The sequence below is a fragment of the Musa acuminata genome, chromosome BXJ2-6 (assembly GCF_036884655.1).
Source record: "Musa acuminata AAA Group cultivar baxijiao chromosome BXJ2-6, Cavendish_Baxijiao_AAA, whole genome shotgun sequence".
Lineage (NCBI taxonomy): Eukaryota > Viridiplantae > Streptophyta > Magnoliopsida > Zingiberales > Musaceae > Musa > Musa acuminata.
The window spans coordinates 2,742,501-2,764,111 of NC_088343.1; the positions used below are offsets into that span (position 1 = coordinate 2,742,501).

A 21,611-nucleotide genomic window follows, 5' to 3' on the forward strand; every position below is an offset into this window, starting at 1 on the left:
ACAACACCAATTCAACAAACATATTTGTGTGGTTCTCAAGCAAGGATCTCATCTCTTCTTGCATGACTTTAACTCACTCATTCTTATGCTCATGTATAATAGCTTCCTGATAAGTTTTTGGCTCTCTCCCGTCAGTAAGTATAACATACTCATGTGGAGGATATCTGGTAGATGGTGGTCGCTCTCTAGTGGATCTTCTCAATGGAATCTCAACTGGTGGTGGAGGTGCTTGTTCAGTTGGTTCAGCATAATCAATTGTAGAAGTATCATCACTGGCATTCTTATCACAATCTTTTTGTTCATATCCCCCATGATCATCATTAACTACAGGTGAAGGAACTGAACCAAAACTCTAAAGAATATAAACTGAGGTTTCTGGCTTCTCAATATTATCACCGTCATCAAATAATTGGTCTTCAAGAAATACAATATCTCTGTTTCTAATAATCTTCTTATTCACTGGATCCCATAATCCGTACCTAAACACTTAATGACCATATCCCAAGAAGATACATTTTTTGTCTTATTATCAAAGCATGAAAATAATAAAAGACACGGACATACATAAGCATTACATCAAACATCATGTTAAGAAGTTTGTCCGTGACATTCTGGCATCTTCATTTAGCAAACTGTCTTTAACCATATTTATAGTTAGAGTTCCCTCTAGCGTAAAGTTACAAATTGTCACCACATATGTTTCCCAACTTTTTGGTAAAGAGATGAGAAGTAATAATTCTTGCATCTCATTATCTATATTCATTTTCATAGCAACCAACTTGTTTGCAAGACTCTAAAACAGGCTTATGTGCCAAACAACATCATCTTTGGTTTCATTAGAAATATGCTTATGCAAGTTTATATTCATCCATCTTCTAATATAAGCAATAGTTTTTCTATGTTGAACTTCCCATTTTTCATCGTCCATAATAGAAGGTTTATCTTTAACCTTGATAGACTTATACAAATATTTACAATAGAGCAAATCTTCCATCGTACGTCTACAAGTAGAATAATTTGATGAGTTCAATTTAATCATACCATATGACTGCTCCATTTCAATCACACAAGACAAACTAGCACTAAATAACCTATTACTCAGATAACACTTGTGGGGAAAAAACTTGTTAAAGCAGAATAATTATTTTCCCTCTTTGTGTATTAAAATGGGTTCCTCATCAAAATATCAACCAGAACAACATAAATAGTAGAGCAATAAATCAATTATACAGTGAAACCAAATCTTATAATGTGGAAAAAACCACGGGACCGTAGTCCACCTCAAACTTCCACTATCAATAGTAATGATAACAGGTTTACAGTAAATCTTCTCTAGAATAACTAGAGGATCACAACAACATCAAGAATAACATATCATCATCACGGATGGATCTTCTCAAAAGAGAATTCTAGGTCTCACAAAGTAGGTATAGCAGGAAAGTACCTTAGAGAGGAAAACTATAGATCAACGCTATTAGAATTGTAGAGTTTGTTGCAAGGATTCTCCACATAAAATTTGGGTTAAAATTGATAATGTTTGGCCATTGATCGTCAAGCAGAAAACTCAAGATCCTAATCTTTCTCTCTCCTTCTCTCTCTTTCTGCGTCGCCGATCGCTGCCCTCACGCTGCACAAACGCTGCCCTATTTCACCTTTTAATTTCCTTTTTATTAATGATTTGGGCTCAATAGGCCCAATTGTCTAAGCCCACATATGGGCTGGACCCAACAACTCTTACCTTTAGAGGTGCCTTTTGGAGTTCACCCCAAAGAGGCAAAATCATACGGGCTCACCGAAAGTGAATAATTCCTCACACCAATATCGATAAAATATTGACTTATCAAAAATGATTTCTTACCCTTATAGATGCATTTTCAGGCTATAGCTAGATCATAATGACATTTTTGGATTAGAAACATACTTCATTCGTTATCGATCGAGGCGTATATTGTTACAAAGTCATACCTTTCAGGTTAAAAAATATTTAAGTATTAGATTGGGAGGAATGTCGAGGTATATGTAGACGATATGATAATAAAAAATAGAATGACTGGCACATACTTGATGACCTAATCGAGAAGTTTTACGTCTTGAAAAAATTCGATATGTATCTCAACCCATTCAAGACAAATTCCTTGGATTTGCCATTCACCACACCACAGGCGAATAGATGTAAACCAAAAAAAGTTCACACGATAATCGAGATGTACCTATCTTAGATTTATAATAATTGATCGGATGACTAGCAACGGTTAACCTATTTCTATCTTAATTTCACTACAAGTGACAATCATTTTTAAAATTTTATATTTGTCAAGAGGTTCCAAAGCATCGTATCGCCTGACTGTCACAGCTTTCATCTTTCGTACAAGACTAAGTTAGTACCTCACCGTCATCAAACATGACATCAGCTCAGTACTACTACAGGATGACACGGGTCCAACAGCAAGTCAGCCACGTCGCGGCGAACGTCAACGACATGCTAAGCTATCTTTGTTTCTGTTGAAACGCTTTGAGATATATGTAACATCATTCGAACTTTATCGTATGGTTGATATATATATATATATATATATATATATATATATATATATATATATATATATATATATATATATGTTGAATTAGGGAAACGAAATAACGATTTGTTGACTCGGTCTTTTGTGCTTTATGGTCGGGTTCGATAAAGTAATGATTCCGTTGAGTTAATATTTTGTTGACGTGTTTTGTGATTCCGACTCTACATGCTACGCAAATCAAGTGGGGTGGAAGTATTAAGTAATGGGAATGATGTTTTGGTTAGTCAAACGAAGATGGTTATCAGAAACAGTTCATGTGTCAGATCACTCATAGTGTCCGCACGATCGGAATGTGGACATGGACAATTGATGATCGTTTGCGATTGACTCTGCAGGAGTGGACTCGGTTCCGTAATAATTGGACACTTCATCTCGTCCGAATGCATGCATGGATATATATATATATATATATATATATATATATATATATATATATATATATATATATATATATATATATATATATATATATATATATATATATATATATATATATATATATATATATATATATATATATATATATATATATGCAAGTGTTATTGTGTTGTATAAATTTATCATGTAATTATGTTAGACGTTCTTAAATTAGCGAGCGAATATTTCAAGTAGATATATTTTTAACGATGACATATAACATATACAAAGTCTTCATTAGTTCATTGTCTTCTTCTTCTTCATCTATCATTCTTTTCTCTAAGGCTATTAAAGAAGACATGATTTGACTTATATTCTTTTTTCCCTCGAATTATAGATACACTCTTCAAAATTTTCGTGAATACTCATCACGGATATCGACAAATGCATTGAAAGTTGAACTTTTTTACATGTAGACATGTAAGAAAGAGTAGTCTCGTAAGACAGAATTTTGGACAAATTTATACGAAAAGCCTAGGCTTTGTTTTTTTTTATCCTTTTTTATTTATCTCTATTAGTGCTCTCACTTTCTCTATAATTTCATTCTTTCCTACTGAGAGTAGATTGTCTGCTTAATTTCCCAACGAAATGCCAATCGAAAGCGGAAGTGATGCGAACCTACTTGGAGGTGACAACTAAGTGAAGGAAGAGTCAATGGGCAAATATCATGGAGGAAGGATCCAAAACTTTAGAAGTTTGCGGGGCGATGCTCATTAAAGCTCTAACAAGCATCCACCCAGTTCAAGTAGCATGAGGCATTTGAAAGACTGGCGCATTGTAAGGATGATATTTTCCTTTATCTGGAGGATCAGTAGGAACCAACAGAGATCAACACAACTCAGCCAACCCCACACTATAGTTAGAGTCATTGGCGAGTTGAAGCAGCATGGCGGATCAAAGGTTCGACTACTAAAAAAAAAGAACAACAGCAGAGAGTAGATGGGAACCAAGAGGCGCATTGCAGCTGGAGCAGAAGATTGAAGACTCATCAAAGGCGAGGAGTTACAGTGTCGGCAAAGGCTTCGACGAGGACGTCGAAAGCATAAGTGGGGGAGAATGTCACAAACAAAGTTCTAAACAGGATGTTTGATGTAATACTTGTGTATGTCCGTGTCTTTCTATTTGTTTATGCTTTGAATAGCATAGAGGGACGACCAAAGGCTTGATAGTCCCATTTTAGTTGGGTTTGGTAGCCTCTTTAGGCTTGTAAATATATGTTGTGTCGTGTGGACACGTGTGAGAGATTTTCGATCTATAATGGACCATTTTACCCCTTTGTTGTGTAACTGTTCAGAGCTTGTAAAGTCTATTTGTAATTTGCATTGTCTATGAAGTGTTTTCGGAAATTTTTGCTTGTGGATCCCGAGTGAGACATTTTCCCTAACCCGGTTTCTCTTTTATGAGTCCTAAGGGACTATAGGAGGCTGACCTTTGCGAATGAATACGCAAGGGTGCCACACGATTTAAGCAAAACCAGCTAAGTCCGTGACAATACGACACATTCTTTTCTTTTATTTTAGATAATTTATATTGAAAATGGGTATTTTTATATTCATTTCCAAATCGATAAATTACGCCTCAAATGTTTAAGGGTGAAACGTACTCCACAAGATACCACCTCATGCCCGATGGTGAGATCCACGTACACGTGTCAACAAATCAACTATCCCGGTTTCAGGATTGATTCAGTCTTGTCAACCAGGCAGAGTCCAAATATTTCACGCACCCAGCTCTTTCGGAGCCCCGCTTGGCCGAACGAAACTGGAGATGACACGTGGAGCCCATGAGAGAGATGGGGTGCGAGGGTGAGTCACATAGTGCGACGTGTAGTAGACAAGAAATATTTATCTGGGGGCAAAACAAAAGAAATGATTTCCCCACCGGTTAATTTGAGACAAGAAGTCTGCCCTCGTTATCGTTTGAGATTATACTGAGCTTCTTACGGACCCACTGTTTTCCTCCAATTGCATAGCAGGTATGATTTGCGAGTATTAAATCAGATGTAAGAAAAATATTTTTATGATGAAGTTGCGGCCACATAGATCACATGTGGACCAACCAACCCTTTCCCCCATTCCTGTTTGTCGTAAGCCCAAACCCGCACGCTCCAAATAGCCTGCCTTTCTCTCCGTGCGGGTCGCGGATCCTCTCTCTCTCTCTCTCCGGTCTTTGCACACTGTATTTGGTCGCTTCCTCCGCCCTCGAACGCCAGAAAACATCAATTGGAGCTGCGAATTCGATCTCGCCTTCCTTCGCTTTGCACCCGCGGCGCCCGGATTCGAGCCCGGCCGTCGAAACCCTAGCGCGCCCCCCCTCCGCCCCACACTTTGGGCGCCGGAGCGGAGGGCGATGGCGGCGGAACTGGGGCAGCAGACGGTGGAGTTCTCCGCCCTTGTGCGACGAGCCGCGGAGGATTCCTACCTCGCCCTCAAAGAGCTGGTGGAGCGGTCCCGGGCGCCGGAGGACCAGCGATCCGACTCCGAGAAGAAGATAGACCTCCTCAAGTTCATCGCCAAGACTCGGCAGCGGATGCTCCACCTCCATGTGCTCGCCAAGTGGTGCCGACAGGTGATTCTCGTCCTCGTCTTTTTTTTTTTTGGCTTCTTTATTGCTCGCTGTGAACTGGTTTTTTGCCTAGGGTTTCTGAATGTGTTCCTTCTTGAGTGCCTCTAGGCTCCGGTAGATGGAAAGCCGCTTCATTTCTTAATCCATGGTACGGATTTAGTCTAGTGTCTGGATTAGTAGTTTATCTGGGGATGATCCTGGAAACCTAGTTCCAAACTGGTAGTCAGTCTTGGTGAATTTGGCGTTTTGGATATGCTTTAGGTTACAATAAGTGCAGCTTATTTCAGTTTTCTGGAGTGTTTTTCCCCCCTCCCTTTTAATGCATTTGAGCGACAATATGAAATTTATTAGTTTGTGATGCAGTACAACACGCTTTGTGCTCTAACAATTTTTTTCTACTAACCCCAAATGCTAAAACATCATTAAATCTTTAGTCTATTTGTATGTATTAATAGTTAAAAAATAGCAGATTATGTTTTGATGCAATTTAAGATGTAGCTAAATCCTTGAAGGTGAATTGTAAAATTAGAGAAATTTATTGGAACCATTATTTTGAGAATTTTCTCATTGGTGTTCTATATACTATTCTCAATCTTTGACATTTTTTATTTGAGACTGATTGTATCCTAATTTAGTAAGATGCTCTACAACTTTAGGAACCAAGTGAGTCATTTTTATATGGTGCAGAAAATGTTTATCATGATTCACAACATATTAAATCTTTGTTGTCTAGACATGTTAGGAGAAATATTCCATAAAGCACAGATTAAGGATGTAAGTTGGGCAGTTTGGGTTTATTAGAGGTAAAACTTTATTGACCAAAGGTGAACACCCTCACCGCATGATGAACCCAATGTAATTTCTGAACTAGCTTGATAAACATGTACCTAATTCGAGGTGGAATCAAATTGATTCTCAAGGTATTTATGTCAGAAAAAGAAGTAAGCCACTGCATTCAATTTGTAAATGTTGAATGACAAAGCATGTTGTGCTTTTAATTGTCATTATCTAAATGTACAACTTTCCAGAAAGGTTGCACACTTTTTATGTTTGAATGATTTTTTTTGGAGTCTTCACTGGTAACCTTATTATAAAATCCTTTGTGACATTATGCTTCTTGATTTTTTGGAGTCTTTTTTATTCACTTTGTCACTTGTTTTACATCCAGCATTTTCTTTAAATTAAGCTCAGAATCTGACTTGAAGATGGTGGTCTGTGCATTTATTCATTTGTTTGATGATCAATGTCAAAGTAGTCTTGTAAACTTTTGAGATGCCTTATTTATATAATTAAATTGTTGGCTCACGTTGTGTATCACATTAGATGACTGATTTGATCTTGAACTGGCATGGTTTAGGCGAAGTTCACGTATGGCATTTATAACACCTTGCCAGAGAACTATAATCTTAAGCCTGGACAAACATTCAAGTGAAAGCATAAAGAGTCTTGAATTAGCAAAATGATTGTTCTGTAACAGTCATTACAACTCATGAGCTTTATGAATGCCATTTGTTTTGTCTGATACAAGATAGTGTTCCTAATTATAGTTTGGTCTGTGTCCTAGTTTCCATTCTCATATTACTGAAATGTCAACTTATGCACATGATTGTTGATATACTCAAATTGGGCTCCTTCATGGAGAGAACTTAAATTTTTTAATAACATGGAGATGGAGGGCTGGGAAAGAATTTACATAAAAGATTCTAATGTATTTGTCGATCTCATCTTTTTGCAATCTCCCAATTTGACTGTGTAACATAGCCTAATTCAGATATATCTTAACCTTGAAGATTATCTTCCAGGAAATCTTTAAGAATTTAGGTGAAGGGTAAAAGTATAATGGCTGTTCTCTTGGTAGAAGTTTTGGAGGACAATTAAGATATAGTTATCTAGTCTAGTGTTGAAAACTTTATCATGCACATGTTTACAACTTTTAGTGGTTGATTCTGAGGTTGTCTTTTACATTGTCTGATTTGCTCAAATGGAGCCTACGATTGATGCACTAGTTGGCATGTGTTGACGTGTTGCTTTCCATAAAGGTTCCCATGCATGCTAGGCTGAGTCACACTCAAGCAACTCTTCACATGTGGAGGTTGGCTTAGGTTCTTTTTCATTGCAAAGGCTTCGTGTGCTACAAAGGTTGTGACATGCTCTGCTGCTACAGACAACATCCTTCCATTGCACACACAAATGAACTTTTATTGGAGGCTTTTTTGCTACATGTTCTTTAGAAACACTTTTTGTCAAATTTAGTTGCCTGACTATGAGTACATACTAAACACTAAACATAACTTGCTCAGTTATTTACTTTGGTTTGGAGGGAAATATGATGAATAAGTTTTGTTGTTTAAATAGATAATTTGCATTGATATTCGAGTTTCAAAGTTTTACAAAAATTAGACTATTTTTGTCTCTTTGGAATTCTGGAATTTAAGCTCTTAAGCAGCCTATTGGTGGCCCATTCTTGTGATACATAACTTACATTTTGACTTGTGCAGGTACCATTGATTCAGTATTGCCAACAACTTGCAGCAACACTTTCCAGCCATGATACTTGTTTTACCCAAACAGCAGATTCATTATTTTACATGCATGAAGGACTGCAGCATGCACGTGCTCCTATATTTGATGTTCCATCTGCTATTGAAATACTCCTCTCAGGAGGATATAAACGGCTGCCAAAATGTATAGAAGATTTGGTTATTCAGAGTACACTGCCTGAGGATGAACAAAAGCCCACTTTAAAGAAGTTGGATACAATCCTCCGATCCAAACTGTTGGAGGTTGTACTTCCTAAAGAAATTAGTGAGGTAACTATTTCTGATGGTATTGCTGTTCTTCGTGTGGATGGGGAGTTTAAGGTTTTCCTTACCTTGGGTTACCGTGGTCATCTGTCATTGTGGAGGATACTTCACATAGAGTTGCTTGTTGGGGAGAAGAGTGGAACTATTAAACTTGAAGAGACACGAAGATATGCTCTTGGGGATGATCTCGAGCGCCGAATGGCTGCAACCGAAAATCCTTTTTTAATTTTATACACAGTTCTCCATGAACTGTGTGTTGCCCTTGTTATGGACACTGTACTAAGGCAAGTTCAGGTACTACGTCAATGTAGGTGGAAGGATGCAATACGCTTTGAGCTTATCTCTGATGGCACTGCAGCACAAGGAGCAAATACTAGTGCTTTGCAACTGGCCCAAGACGGTGAACTCGATTCAACTGGCCTAAAAACTCCTGGTTTGAAAATCATTTATTGGTTAGATGCTGACAAAAATGCCGGGGGATCTGATTTTAGTTCACGTCCATTTCTCAAACTTGAACCAGGGAAAGATACACAGATTAAGTGTCTACATAATTCCTTTGTATTAGACCCACTTACTGGCAAGGAAGCTATTTTTTCACTCGATCAAAGTTGCATTGATCTTGAGAAACTCCTGCTAAAAGCTATTGCATGCAATATACACACCCGTCTGTTTGAAATCCAGAGGGAGTTGAGTAAAAGTGTTAACATTTGTCGAGGTACATGTGATGTTGTACTGAAGAATGATGGAAGTATGGTAGCAGATCTAAGAAAGGTTAGTAATGAATAAATTTATTCTTCATTTGTCATATGAGTTATCTGTTTCTAAGATACATGTGTAGATTTCATGATTGGGGTCTTTAGGATCAATAAATGTTTAAATGGTTCTAGTAAAAATATTTTTAAGGTGCTGGCCTATATCACTGTTGATTACATGGTTTCATTCATATTGGCTAGATTTTCTTGGTTATACTTCTTCCATTTTGTTCATCTGTATTCAAATTCAATTACAAAGTCCCCACATGATTGACCCAAAACAATTAGCTGATCTATTTGTATTTCATTAATATTCATACAAACTCTAATTCCATAAAGAAATGCAATTAATATTTGAAAATACTCCCATAGCGTCACAAATCATGATGCAAGGAAATGTTCTTTGGCTTACAGAATATTGTAGAATGGATCCATAGGAGAAAATGGATTCTAAGGGTAAGGAAGTTAAGTTGAAGCGGGGAATGTTCATGTGGGTAGACTTTTGAGCTGCAGGCTGTGGCTAGATCTGGTCATCATGTATTTGCTTGGGAAAAATATTAGAAAAGCCTCCTTGGTGGTGTTCCAGGGGTTTTCAACATTAGATCAGTGCTAATGTAGACTTGAGTTGATCATGCTTATCTAAGGCATTTTGGTGGCGCGAGGTGGAAAGATGTTAATTCAAACTGTCCTGTTCTGTGAAGAGGCCTAACTATGTCTAACGCTATTGAATTAATTTAATACAGTAATCTCATGCTCTTTGTTGTCCCATGCAAGGTTTGCAATACCGAATGATACCACCTGGTAAGGGCAGTACATATCAGTCCATCAGCAGACCAGTACACAGACCGCCCGCTACCGAACGGTATCGCTGATTGAGGTCGTTATTGTCGACGGTGACCGAGGGAGAAAGTGAAAGAAGAGGGAGAAGAGGAAGAAAGAAATGAGAAAAAAAAAGAACCTGCAGATCGGCGCTGCTCTCCTCCTCGTTTGTCGGTGACTTCTCATCCGCGCACGGGGGGAAGAGTCATCGGCGTCGTGGGGCGAAGAGAGACAACGCCTCAACGAAATTATATATATATATATATATATATATATATATATATATATATATATATATATATATATATATATATATATATATATATAAAGGCGACGTCGCCGCGTGGGGAGAAGGCAGATTTTTTTTCTTCGAGCGACATCATAATTTTTTTTTTTCTGTAATGTCGCTCGAGAGGCGATGTGGCCCCGTGTGGGGAGAAGAGAGATATACTGAGCGGTTTATCTCTTATATATATATATATATACCGAATGATATACCGAAATATGTCGCTCTGTCATGAACGGTCGTCGCGCACCCGCAACAACTCCGTTCAACGAACCGTTCGTCGCTCACACCCACATGTACAGCTGCTTGACATGTTGTTTTCTCTTGGTTTTGAGGCATTTTGCTTGTAAAAATGTAAGTTCGAATAAGCTGCAACGTTACAAAGCGACCGCTCACCGAACCGAGCAAAACAACCCCAAAACAGTTCCGTTTTCGCGTGCCGCGGGGGCTAGCGAACAAACTGCCTCCGCTCACCAAAACGTCAGCCATCTCAGCCCCTTTGAACCCCCCGGGTGGCACAGGGCTGGATGGGGCTTTGGTTATATACCGGGCGTTGAACTCTCATTCACAAGTTCGCACGTGACCTTTACGGGGACTTGTTTTCGCGCCTGGGACCAGGTGAGCGGCTGTTTGTGAGCTTGCAGCTGTTCGTTCATCCCTCTAAAGCCTTGTTTTCTCCTTCTCCCTCTTTTCTCTTGTGCACACAAGGTGCTCGCTGATTTGCTTGTAAAGCTTCCCCTTTTCGCGAGACTTCGAGACTTGTCCGTCGCTCGCCCTTTTTAACTAATCAACTTTCTCTCTTTTACAGGTCCTTCGGGACCTGCGTGAGGTTACAAGTTGGCTGACCCTTTGCGGAGCAATATAGCAAGGGCGGAGCACGACTTAGGCAACGTAAGCTAAGTTCGCGTCTTTGCCACGAGTGGGCCTCGCGACTTAGGCAACATAAGCTAAGTTCGCGTCATTGGCCGCAAGGGTGCCTCACGCCTTAGGCAATTCCAGCTAAGGCCGTGACATTGTGGTATCAGAGCGGGCAAGCACTTCGAGCGAGCAGCGAACGAACTTTGCAACTTCGCCATGGCAAAGCATCGTGGCGAATCAAGCAAGACGGGGCAAGCCGGACCCTTGCCCCAAGCAACCGAAGGTGGGCTGCATGTGCACACTCGCTCTCATGCTGTTGGAGCCGCTCAAGAGGAGCGCGACAGCGAAAATGACGAGCGAAAAGTTGGCTACTCTCCGCGAGCGGAGGAAGCGCAATCGGGAGCGCTAACTGGGAAAAAGAGTCACAAGGAGAGACTCGCAACGGCGGAAACCCGCTTGGATGTTCTTGAAGCGAGCATGGAGGAACTCTACCATGGCCAACAAAGGCTTGTTGGGGTAGAGAGCTCGTAGGAAGAAGCGGAGTCCAGGATCGATAAGGTCGAGGCCCTAGTCGACCGACTGTCTAATGACACCAAAGACTCCGTGCAACACTTACAGGATGTTGTGGCAGAACTCACTGCAAAGGTGGCCATGCTCACAAGAATATTAAATGCGGGAGGAAGCAACACCCGCGTTGCACCGTCACAAAATTTAGGGCACCAGAGCCCCATGGATATGGAGGAGCCAGAGATGCCAAAGAGCTCGAGAACTTTCTGTTTGACATGGAACAATACTTCCGAGCCACGAGGCCCGATTCTGAAGATACCAAAGTTTCGATAGCAACAATGTATCTGAACGAAGATGCGAAACTTTGGTGGCGAACCCGTTAGGAGGAGATCCAACAAGGTCAGTGTCGAGTCGACACTTGGGAGGACTTGAAGCGGGAGTTGAGAACCCAGTTCCTACCGGAGAACACAGAATTCGTCGCAAGAAGGAAGTTGAGACAACTCCGCCAAAGTTTCACCATCCGAGACTATGTGAAACAATTTTCTGCACTGATGCTGGACATACAGGACATGTCCGAGAAGGACAAGTTGTTCAGTTTCCTCGATGGTTTGAAACCATGGGCTCAGCAGGAGCTAAATCGAAGGAATGTTACCGACGTGGTCGGTGCAATTGCTGCTGCAGAAAGGCTCACCGACTTTGTTTCCTCTGAAGACCCAGCAAGAAGGAAACAATCTTCAGGCAATCGTCCTCCAAAACATTCTCGAAGGAAGGAGCTAGGGGGCGAACAAAAGAAGAAGAGCTCCCACAATGGACCGAACCCGAAAGGCAAGGCCTCAAAGCTTGGAGGGTGCTTCTTGTGCGGAGGACTGCACATGGTGAGGGAGTGCCCACAAAAACAGGCACTCAATGCTTTGACGGCTTCCATCCACCCCCCCCGATCGGACAAGGGCAAAGCTGTTGCTCTTAGTTCGAGCAGTTCTGAATCCAGTAGCGACGACGAGGAGTTGCAAGGCCCGCGAATAAGAGCAATGCGTTTGTTGAACGCTATGCGGGGTCAAGTGGGGGAGAACATGAAGACAAAAGCACAAAGAGCAGGAAATAGTGAGTTGATGTATGTGGACATCAAACTAAATGGCCAAACGACTCGTGCAATGGTGGACACGAGCGCTACCCACAACTTCATAGCCGATCGTGAAGCACAGCAACTTAGGTTGATCTTGGAGAAGAGCCCAAGCCGAATGAAAGCGGAACTCGGAGGCCAGGCGAATCTCCGGGTTGGCAAAGGGAGTTCCCATCAAAATCGGGACATGGAGCGGAAACACCAACATGAAGGTCGTACCACTGGACGACTTCCAAGTGATTCTTGGAATGGAGTTTATGCACGCGGCGAAGCTGGTGCCGATGCTGTTCTTGAACTCCCTATGTATGATGGGAGGCGATGACCCCTGCGTGGTTCCCGTCTCTCGGAGAGGAACCAAGGAGCCCCAACACATTTCGGCATTACAATTGAAGAAAGGGGTGCGAAAAGGCGAATTGACATTCGTGGCTGCTATGAAGCTAGAGCCACTCAACGAGGAGGCCATTCAAGAACCTGCTGTGGTGGCGAACGTCCTGAAAGAGTTCAAAGACGTTATGCCACCCGAGTTGCCAAAGACTCTTCCACCACGCAGAGGCGTGGATCATAGTATCGAGCTGGAGCCAGGAGTGAAGCCTCCGGCGAGACCACCCTACCGCATGCCCCCGCCATAGTTGGCAGAACTCAGGAAGCAGTTAGATGAATTGCTAAGCGGTGGTCTCATCCGCAGCTCTAAAGCACCTTTCGGAGCTCCAGTTCTCTTCCAGAAGAAACAAGATGGGAGCCTCCGATTATGTGTCGACTATCGAGCCCTCAACAAAGTGACGGTGAAGAACAAGTATCCCATCCCGCTCATTGCGGACTTGTTCGACCAATTGGGCAAGGCTAAGTATTTCTCAAAACTCGACCTTCGATCGGGATATTGGCAGGTGCGCATTGCTGAAGGCGACGAGGCGAAGACTACCTGTGTAACCAGGTATGGAGCGTTTGAGTTCTTGGTGATGCCTTTCGGCTTAACCAACGCTCCGGCCACATTCTGCACTCTCATGAACCAGTTATTCAAGGAGTATTTGGATAAGTTTGTGGTCGTCTACCTGGACGATATCATCGTCTACAGTCAAACGCTCGAGGAGCACGTCAAGCACCTTCGGACGATTTTCAAGGTTCTCAGGGAGAACATTTTATTCGTGAAAAGGGAGAAATGCTACTTTGCTCAAACTGAGATCCTATTCTTGGGGCATCGAATCGGTGGTGGCTCCATTCGGATGGATAAGTCGAAGGTGCAAGCAGTTGCGGAATGGCGAACTCCAAAGAAGGTGCCAGAGTTGAGATCCTTCCTTGGTTTCGTCAACTACTATCGCCGCTTCATAGCGGGATATTCGAAGCGGGCAACCCCACTGACGGAGTTGCTGAAGAAGGAGCAGCCTTGGAGGTGGTTTGACAAATGTGAGATAGCATTCCAAGATCTGAAGGCTGCTGTTCTAGAAGAATCGGTACTCAAATTGTCAAATTATGGAGAGCCCTTTGAAGTCCATACAGATGCTTCGGACTTCGCCATTGGGGGGGTGCTCATGCAGGAAGGTCATCCGGTGGCCTACGAGAGCCGCAAACTCAACGAGACCGAGCGGCAGTATCCAGTGCATGAGAAGGAGATGACAGCAGTGATCCACTGTCTACGAGTTTGGCGACACTATCTCCTCGGGTCGCGATTTGTGCTGAGGACAGACAACATCGCCCTGAGCTATTTCCAAACTCAGAAGAAGCTCTCCCCAAAGCAGGCGCGGTGGCAGGACTTCCTGGCTAAATTTGATATGGCAATGGAGTACAAGCCCGGGAAGGCGAATGTCATGGCCGATGCACTGAGTCGGAAAGTGGAATGCGTGAATGCCGTACAACTGGAGGGCAGAGGCCAAGCAAGTCAGTTGCACTCCAACTTCCTTTCCCGAATCAGGGATGGGCTGTATAGTGATCCCCAAGCAGTTATCCTGATGCAGCTCATCAAAGAAGGCAAAGCACGGCGATTCTGGGTCTAGGAGGGACTCATTTACACAAAAGGGAATAGGGTTTATGTTCCTCGAGTGGACAACTTAAGGCGTGAGCTCTTAAAAGAGTGTCACGATTCCCTTTGGGCTGGACACCCAGGCATTCACAGAACATTGGCTCTCGTGGAGAGGGCCTTCTATTGGCCGAAGATGGGGACTGATGTGGAGGAGTATGTTCGGACATGCCTTACTTGCCAACAAGACAAGGTGGAGCAGCGGAAGCCGGTGGAACTCTTGTAGCCGTTGCCCATACCAGAAAGGCCGTGGGAGAGCATTTCCTTGGATTTCATATCAAGCTTGCCACTTGTAGGGAGACTCGGGTCGATCCTCGTGGTGGTCGATCGGTTTTCGAAGTATGCAACCTTCATTGCTGCTCCCCTACACTGTTCAGCAGAGGAGGCGGCTAAGCTGATGATGAAGGATGTAGTGAAGTATTGGGGAGTCCCACACAACATCATTAGCGATCGAGACGCTCGGTTCCTGGGACGATTCTGGACCGAGCTGTTCAAATTGTTGAGGTCAAAGTTATACTTCTCTACAAGCCTCCACCCCCAAACGGATGGCCAGACTGAAAGGATAAACTCGCTCTTGGAGCAATATCTCTGGCACTACGTGAGTGCCAATCAACGAGATTGGGTGAAGTTGTTGGACATTGCCCAATTCTCCTACAACTTGCAGCGGAGCTCTGCATCCAACAAGAGCCCCTTCGAGATCATTACCGGACAACAACCGTCGACTCCGCACACCATGGCAATTGGGTATACTGGGAGTAGTCCATCAGCCTATCATTTTGCAAAGGAGTGGCATCGAAATGCAGATATTGCACGGGCTTACTTGGAGAAGGCGACAAAAAGAATGAAGAAGTGGGCAGACTTGGGAAGGCGACCGCAAGAGTTCAAAGTTGGCGATTTGGTGTTGGTAAAGCTCCAACCAGCATCCCTCCAATTCTTTAGGAACAGAGTCCACAAAGGATTGGTGCGCAAGTATGAAGGACCCTTCCCAATTATCAGCAGGGTAGGCAACGTGTCTTACAAGTTGCAACTGTCGGCGTGGTTCAAAATTCACAACGTTCTTCACGCCAACAACCTAAAAGCCTACCACTCGGATCCGCAAGATGCTTCCCGAAGTGTTCCAACTCGGCTACCTCCCATCACAGCCTTCTACGAAAAGCGAGTGGAAACTATTCTGGCGGACCGCAAGATAAAGCTACCCAACGGAGCTGAGCAAACAGAGTACTTGGTGAAATGGCGAAAGCTTCCCCGAACTGAAGCCAGTTGGGAGCCTGAAGACGCCCTGCGACATGAAGAAGAAGTCATCAACAACTACCATCAAGCGTTGACGAGGGCGTCGACAGTTTAAGTGGGGGAGACTGTCACGAACGGTCGTCGCGCACTCGCAACAACTCCGTTCAACGAACCATTCGTCGCTCACACCCACATGTACAACTACTTGACATGTTGTTTTCTCTTGGTTTTGAGGCATTTTGCTTGTAAAAATGTAAGTTCGAACAAGCTGCAGCGTTACAAAGCGATCGCTCACCGAACCGAGCAAAACAACCCTAAAACAGCTCCGTTTTCGCGTGCCGCGGGGGCTAGCGAACAAACTGCCTTCGCTCACCAAAACGTCAGCCATCTCAGCCCCTTTGAACCCCTCGGGTGGCACAGGGCCGGATGGGGCTTCGGTTATATACCGGGCGTTGAACTCTCATTCACAAGTTCGCACGTGACCTTTACGGGGACTTGTTTTCGCGCCAGGGACCAGGTGAGCGGCTGTTTGTGGGCTTGCAGCTGTTCGTTCATCCTTCTAAAGCCTTGTTTTCTCCTTCTCCCTCTTTTCTCTTGTGCACACAAGGTGCTCGCTGATTTGCTTATAAAGCTTCCCCTTTTCGCGAGACTTCGGGACTTGTCCGTCGCTCGCCCTTTCGAACTAATCAACTTTCTCTCTTTTACAGGTCCTTCGGGACCTGCGTGAGGTTACAAGTTGGCTGACCCTTTGCGGAGCAATATAGCAAGGGCGGAGCGCGACTTAGGCAACGCAAGCTAAGTTCGCGTCTTTGCCACGAGTGGGCCTCGCGACTTAGGCAACGCAAGCTAAGTTCGCGTCATTGGCCGCAAGGGTGCCTCACGCCTTAGGCAATTCCAGCTAAGGCCGTGACAGCTCGGTACACAGTATCATACCGAGAAAATCTCGAAATTCGATTCGGTACGAAATTTCAATCCTTGGTCCCATGAACATAAAGGTTGGTTTTTTATTCATATTGTCAATTTTGAACTGGATGCCTGTGAGTTCTTTGATGTATCTAGCATGAATGACATCTTTTTTTTTATCTTAATATGTGCATCCTGAATGATCCAGATTAGATGGTATCTTTTGGTCATTAATTTTGATTTTCAGTGCTATAATGATCGTCTATCATAAATATCATTCTTTATTTGCTTGTGTATAAGCCTAGCTACTTTATCGTGGATGTAACTTTTTGTTCAGAGTAGCATACTGTTAGCAACTAGCTTCATCAACTTGGACTCCTTTCAAGTCCTTGGATTCCCATGAGGAGGGTGTTGAAAATATTCATTGGTTTTGGTGGAAAAAAATCATTAGTTGATTGACTCAATGCCTTTACCATAAAATCACTTGTCAGTTTATATCTGCTCCTTTAAACTAGTTGATTAAGAATAAAACAAAGAAAGAGAAAAACTATTCTATATTGGATTCAGTGATAATCTTCTTTTTGTGTTGAAAGGCAAAATTAATGTAGTGATCGGAAGTGATTTTTAGTTTTTGTTCAAACCGATAAATGAAAAGTTATATGCCACTTATTGAAGCTTCTCTAATGGGATATTATGATTATCCTGCCTACTGGCTAAGGTTTCTGATTAGATACAGGTTATTATGAAGAAGTCTGGTAGGTGTCCTTTTTGCCTTTAAATGATGATTCAAGTTTTACCAAGCTATCTTTATAAGCACAAAAGTCTAATTAACCTGAAATCTCTGAGAAATTAGTCAGTGAATTGGAAGTATTATGTCATAAATTTCTTGGTAGTTGTCTTTTAACTAATATATAATATGCTAGATTGAGATTCCATAATAAGTATCTAGGTGATGTTTGTTTGATTTGATGAACCCTAGCATTTTTAAAAGTTGAGTCAAATGATGTTGAACATTCTTTCTTAGTTTCTTGTTTTTGACTTGATAGTTCTATACTTGTTCTTTCATGACAACATGAATATTCGAAGTAGCTTTTTAACTTTTCTAAGTATTTTGCAGAAGGATGAAAACTCTAGTATTGAGGATTATTTTGGGGATGAAGTACTAAAAGTGCGAGCTTGTGGGATGTCATTTATTACACTTGGAATAAATATCCGGTTAGTTAATCTTTTTAACTTGTGACATCAGGAAATGTTGCTTTATTTTTTGTGGTGTTTAGTTTTAGAGCATAGCTTCTTAGTGTCAACCACAACAAGAATCATGTGATGTTATAGGAAATTCGGTTTTCATGGTTTCAACCTTCTACAAAAGTAGATATGTTCTAGAATAACCAAATATCGTAAATGACTCCCTTAAATTCTTAGCATCATAATTGATCCTAAATTTCTTCTGACAACGTGTTGGCATCAATATTGTTGTATGTAAATTTCTTGGGACAGAAGATTGACATATTATGTATTGCATTTAGCTCACTTGTAAATCTAGCATTGTTCCTGATATAAAGCACAGTATGTAACAAGCAGGTAGGTAATTTCATAGTTTAAAGGAAGATCCCACAATTGAGGTGCTTTCTTGAGTGCACAATTTCACATCGGCATGCTTCTTGATAACTATGTTTAGTAAATTGTTTACAGATATCTAGGATCAGAGATCCTCATAGGATTGATTTTGTTTTTATCAAGTAAAATATTTAATATATGAAGATTTAAAACAATCATTATGTACTTCAATAAAAGATTTATTAGTTGCATGGAGTGGGACATGCATGTTCTAGTTACGTTGGCTTGAGTCTGTACTTGACTTGATCCATCCTTGGGAACTATTTTATCATATTTCTACTGATTGCACTTCCATTTGTGTATTTGTCAATTATTTTTGTCCCTTCCCTATGATTTGTAATTTTTGATTTGTTGATGTGCCTTAACTTGCGACGGCTGCTATTACAGCGAATGTCAAAATCAATCAAAATGGTTTCTAAAGGTGTGATGAAGGAACACCTTCTGCTTGTTGCAAACAGCATGACTTGCACTGGAAAACTTATCGGTTTCAACACTGGTGGTTATAAGGCGCTCTTTCGTTCTTTCAAAGTTGAAGTACCATTTACTGAAGCCACTTTATTTGTAAGTGCATGTCTGAATATTTAAGCTCTTCTTTGTTCATTTACATCAAGTGTGCTTTTTAATTTTGTCTGATAATAACATTAGAATGTTTCTATTCTTCTTGCAGACACCAATGAAATGCTTTGAAAGAGCTGCTGAGAAGCGTCAGGTTGATTCATTAGCCAGTGTGGTTTCATCCTGTTCATGGGGCAAAAATGTGGCTATTGGGACTGGTGCACACCATTCCAGATTCTTTGGGATAAGAAACAGGTTCCATTTTCCATTCACCCAATACCATGTACCCATGACTTTATTGAAATATTTGTACATATAATGAATGAGAGTTAATTTACCTTATTTCTGCTGTGACAGATGGCAATGAACAAAGATATTGGAAAAGGAGTCTATGACTTTCTGGAGTTATCAAGGGAGACATCCAGTGGAGAAGCAACTGGCAGATATCTAGCAGATGTTGATGAAATGGCAGAAGAAAATGGAATTTGTCTATCACCTGACCTCGATGGATGTATGACTTTTGATGATGTTGAGTACAACTTTCAGAAAAGGATTGGCCTGGTAAATGGAAAATCTGGCGAGTCTAGCTGGGAAGTGGATCCAGTTTCGGTCAAGTCAGGTAACCGGGAGGGATGGGGAGATAAAGAATCAACTCATGTGGACAACTGTGAATCCCCAGCAACCAAACATAATGTTTGGTCTAGTTGGGATTCCATCCAAGTGAAACAAAAGACTGTTGAATCTGAGAATCTGGCAGGTGATACTGTACCTGGTGAAGATATGGATGCACAGAAACATTCTGGCACAGCAGATGAGTCTGTTGCATGGGGGAAATGGACGGCAGACGGGAACTCAACTGCCTGGGACAAATTGTCTCACAGGAATTGTTGGAATGAGGCAAGCAAGACCAAGGTGGATTTGAAACATGGTGATGAGAGAGATTAGTTGAGAAAGAGGTGAACAGGAGAAGGGAAGGGAAACATAGGTTCAACAGCCACAACCTAAGTTCCTCAACTTGTTTTCCAATAGGCTTGGCTAATGAAAGGATACACTACATCTGTTATGTATTAAAGCATCAGTAACTTACCTGGCATTGACATTTGAAAAGCACCCACAACTGCTCTAAATAAGTCATCAATAACTTATCTGATGGGCTTTTCTGAAAAGGAAGCATAAGTGTTCTAAACAAGGTTTAAACTAGAACAATTTAAATGTATCTCTAAAGGCTTAAATTTATTTATTGGTCTCATCTGCTGCAGTGTACATATGGTGGTGGGTATTGTTCATACTACAGTGACAGAAATAGTAAAGAGCCCCATTACAAATGACTTTAAACCAAATGAAGCCCAAACTAAACTTAAACAAATTGCACAAAATCCAGTATCAAAACCTTTAAGCTAGTAGATAAGAAAATTTAATAAACTCTTGGGTGGATCAGCAGGCCTTGATGTTTCATCGATGGCTATCAGAGACTGGCTAATGCTTCCACCTTCCCTATTGGTTATGCATACCTTCATGCAGCAGATCAGAGGTGTTTAATCTCACATCATCTAGACGTCTGAGCCCTAACCCAGGGACTTTGGATGCTGCTGTTAGTGCCTTGATTTGGAGATTGTTACTTCTCATGTCATCAGGATTGGGTTTTATGACCTTGCTTAGAATTGCTTTACACAACCTTATTTCGATGATCGTAGAAACCATCCAATCCAATGTTATATACTATGATGTATAAATGCTTATGGCTATCACATTTTATTTAAATAGACATCATAAAAGTGACAATGAGCTCATACATTTTTATATAGAGAGCTTATTATTTTGCACGATTATGCTATGATTAAATTTAAAAATTCTGGTCTCAATAATTAGTTCTATACACATTGTTTATTTTTCCTCATTTATTATATTAAGGGTAGGAAAGACCAAAGACCATGAACATGATTTCTTACCTAACTGACATATGTTTATTTTATATTCCTATTTGATTCATGAGAGTTTGAATATAGGGCCTAAAATAGCAGTTGAACTTGGGTGAACAATTTTCCCTAAAATGTCCTGCTTTTCTCACGTACATATTATTGGTTGGTCATGGAAAAACTATCCTTTTAGATGTTACTTCGTCAATGAACAAATTGTATGATATTTGTAACGTCATGCTTGCTCTGATGGTATACATATCTTGGTTATGATATATTATTTCAGTGATGGCAATCGACTTTCTGCTGATGATCAAAAGTTCATCTTGGAGAATGTTTTCAAGTACCACCCTGATAAGCAATCAAAGGTGTCTGATCAAGTTGACTACATTATGGTAAGCTGGACGAGTCATGTGTTCCCAATAAAGCGACAAGGGCATTGCATGACAATGGTCCAAACCATGGTTGTTTTTTCCTTAAATTAATCTTATTTAGTTGCAATGTCACATAAAGATATATTTATTTTGCTGATGGCAGGTTGACAAGAACATGAGCTTCCAAGACTCGAGGTGCTTTTATGTGTTATCATCGGATGGCACAAGTGCAGACCTCTCCTGTCTCAAATGCATGGGGAGTCCTTTTGTAAAAAGTATTTTAAGAGGCTTCGTTCCG

The 21,611-nt window shown here is 41.4% G+C and overlaps 1 protein-coding gene across 1 annotated transcript; it reads left to right on the forward strand.

Annotated features, from left to right (window-relative positions):
• Positions 1-4,869: 4,869 nt before the first annotated feature.
• Positions 4,870-20,272, forward strand: LOC135586951 (mediator of RNA polymerase II transcription subunit 14-like). Its single transcript, XM_065111400.1, has 6 exons — positions 4,870-5,564; positions 8,060-9,136; positions 17,969-18,066; positions 18,856-19,029; positions 19,136-19,278; positions 19,381-20,272. Exons 1-4 carry the CDS (start codon positions 5,346-5,348, stop codon positions 18,893-18,895), a joined length of 1,434 nt encoding a protein of 477 aa, XP_064967472.1. The 5' UTR covers positions 4,870-5,345; the 3' UTR covers positions 18,896-19,029; positions 19,136-19,278; positions 19,381-20,272.
• The last annotated feature ends 1,339 nt before the right edge of the window (positions 20,273-21,611 follow it).

Excerpts from the sequence above, each read along its gene's own strand:
- LOC135586951 (XM_065111400.1), top strand. The coding sequence starts at position 5,346 with ATGGCGGCGGAACTGGGGCAGCAGACGGTGGAGTTCTCCGCCCTTGTG. Across the intron at positions 5,565-8,059 it reads TCGCCAAGTGGTGCCGACAG|GTACCATTGATTCAGTATTG; the intron begins GTGATTCTCGTC and ends TGACTTGTGCAG. Across the intron at positions 18,067-18,855 it reads ACACTTGGAATAAATATCCG|CGAATGTCAAAATCAATCAA; the intron begins GTTAGTTAATCT and ends CTGCTATTACAG.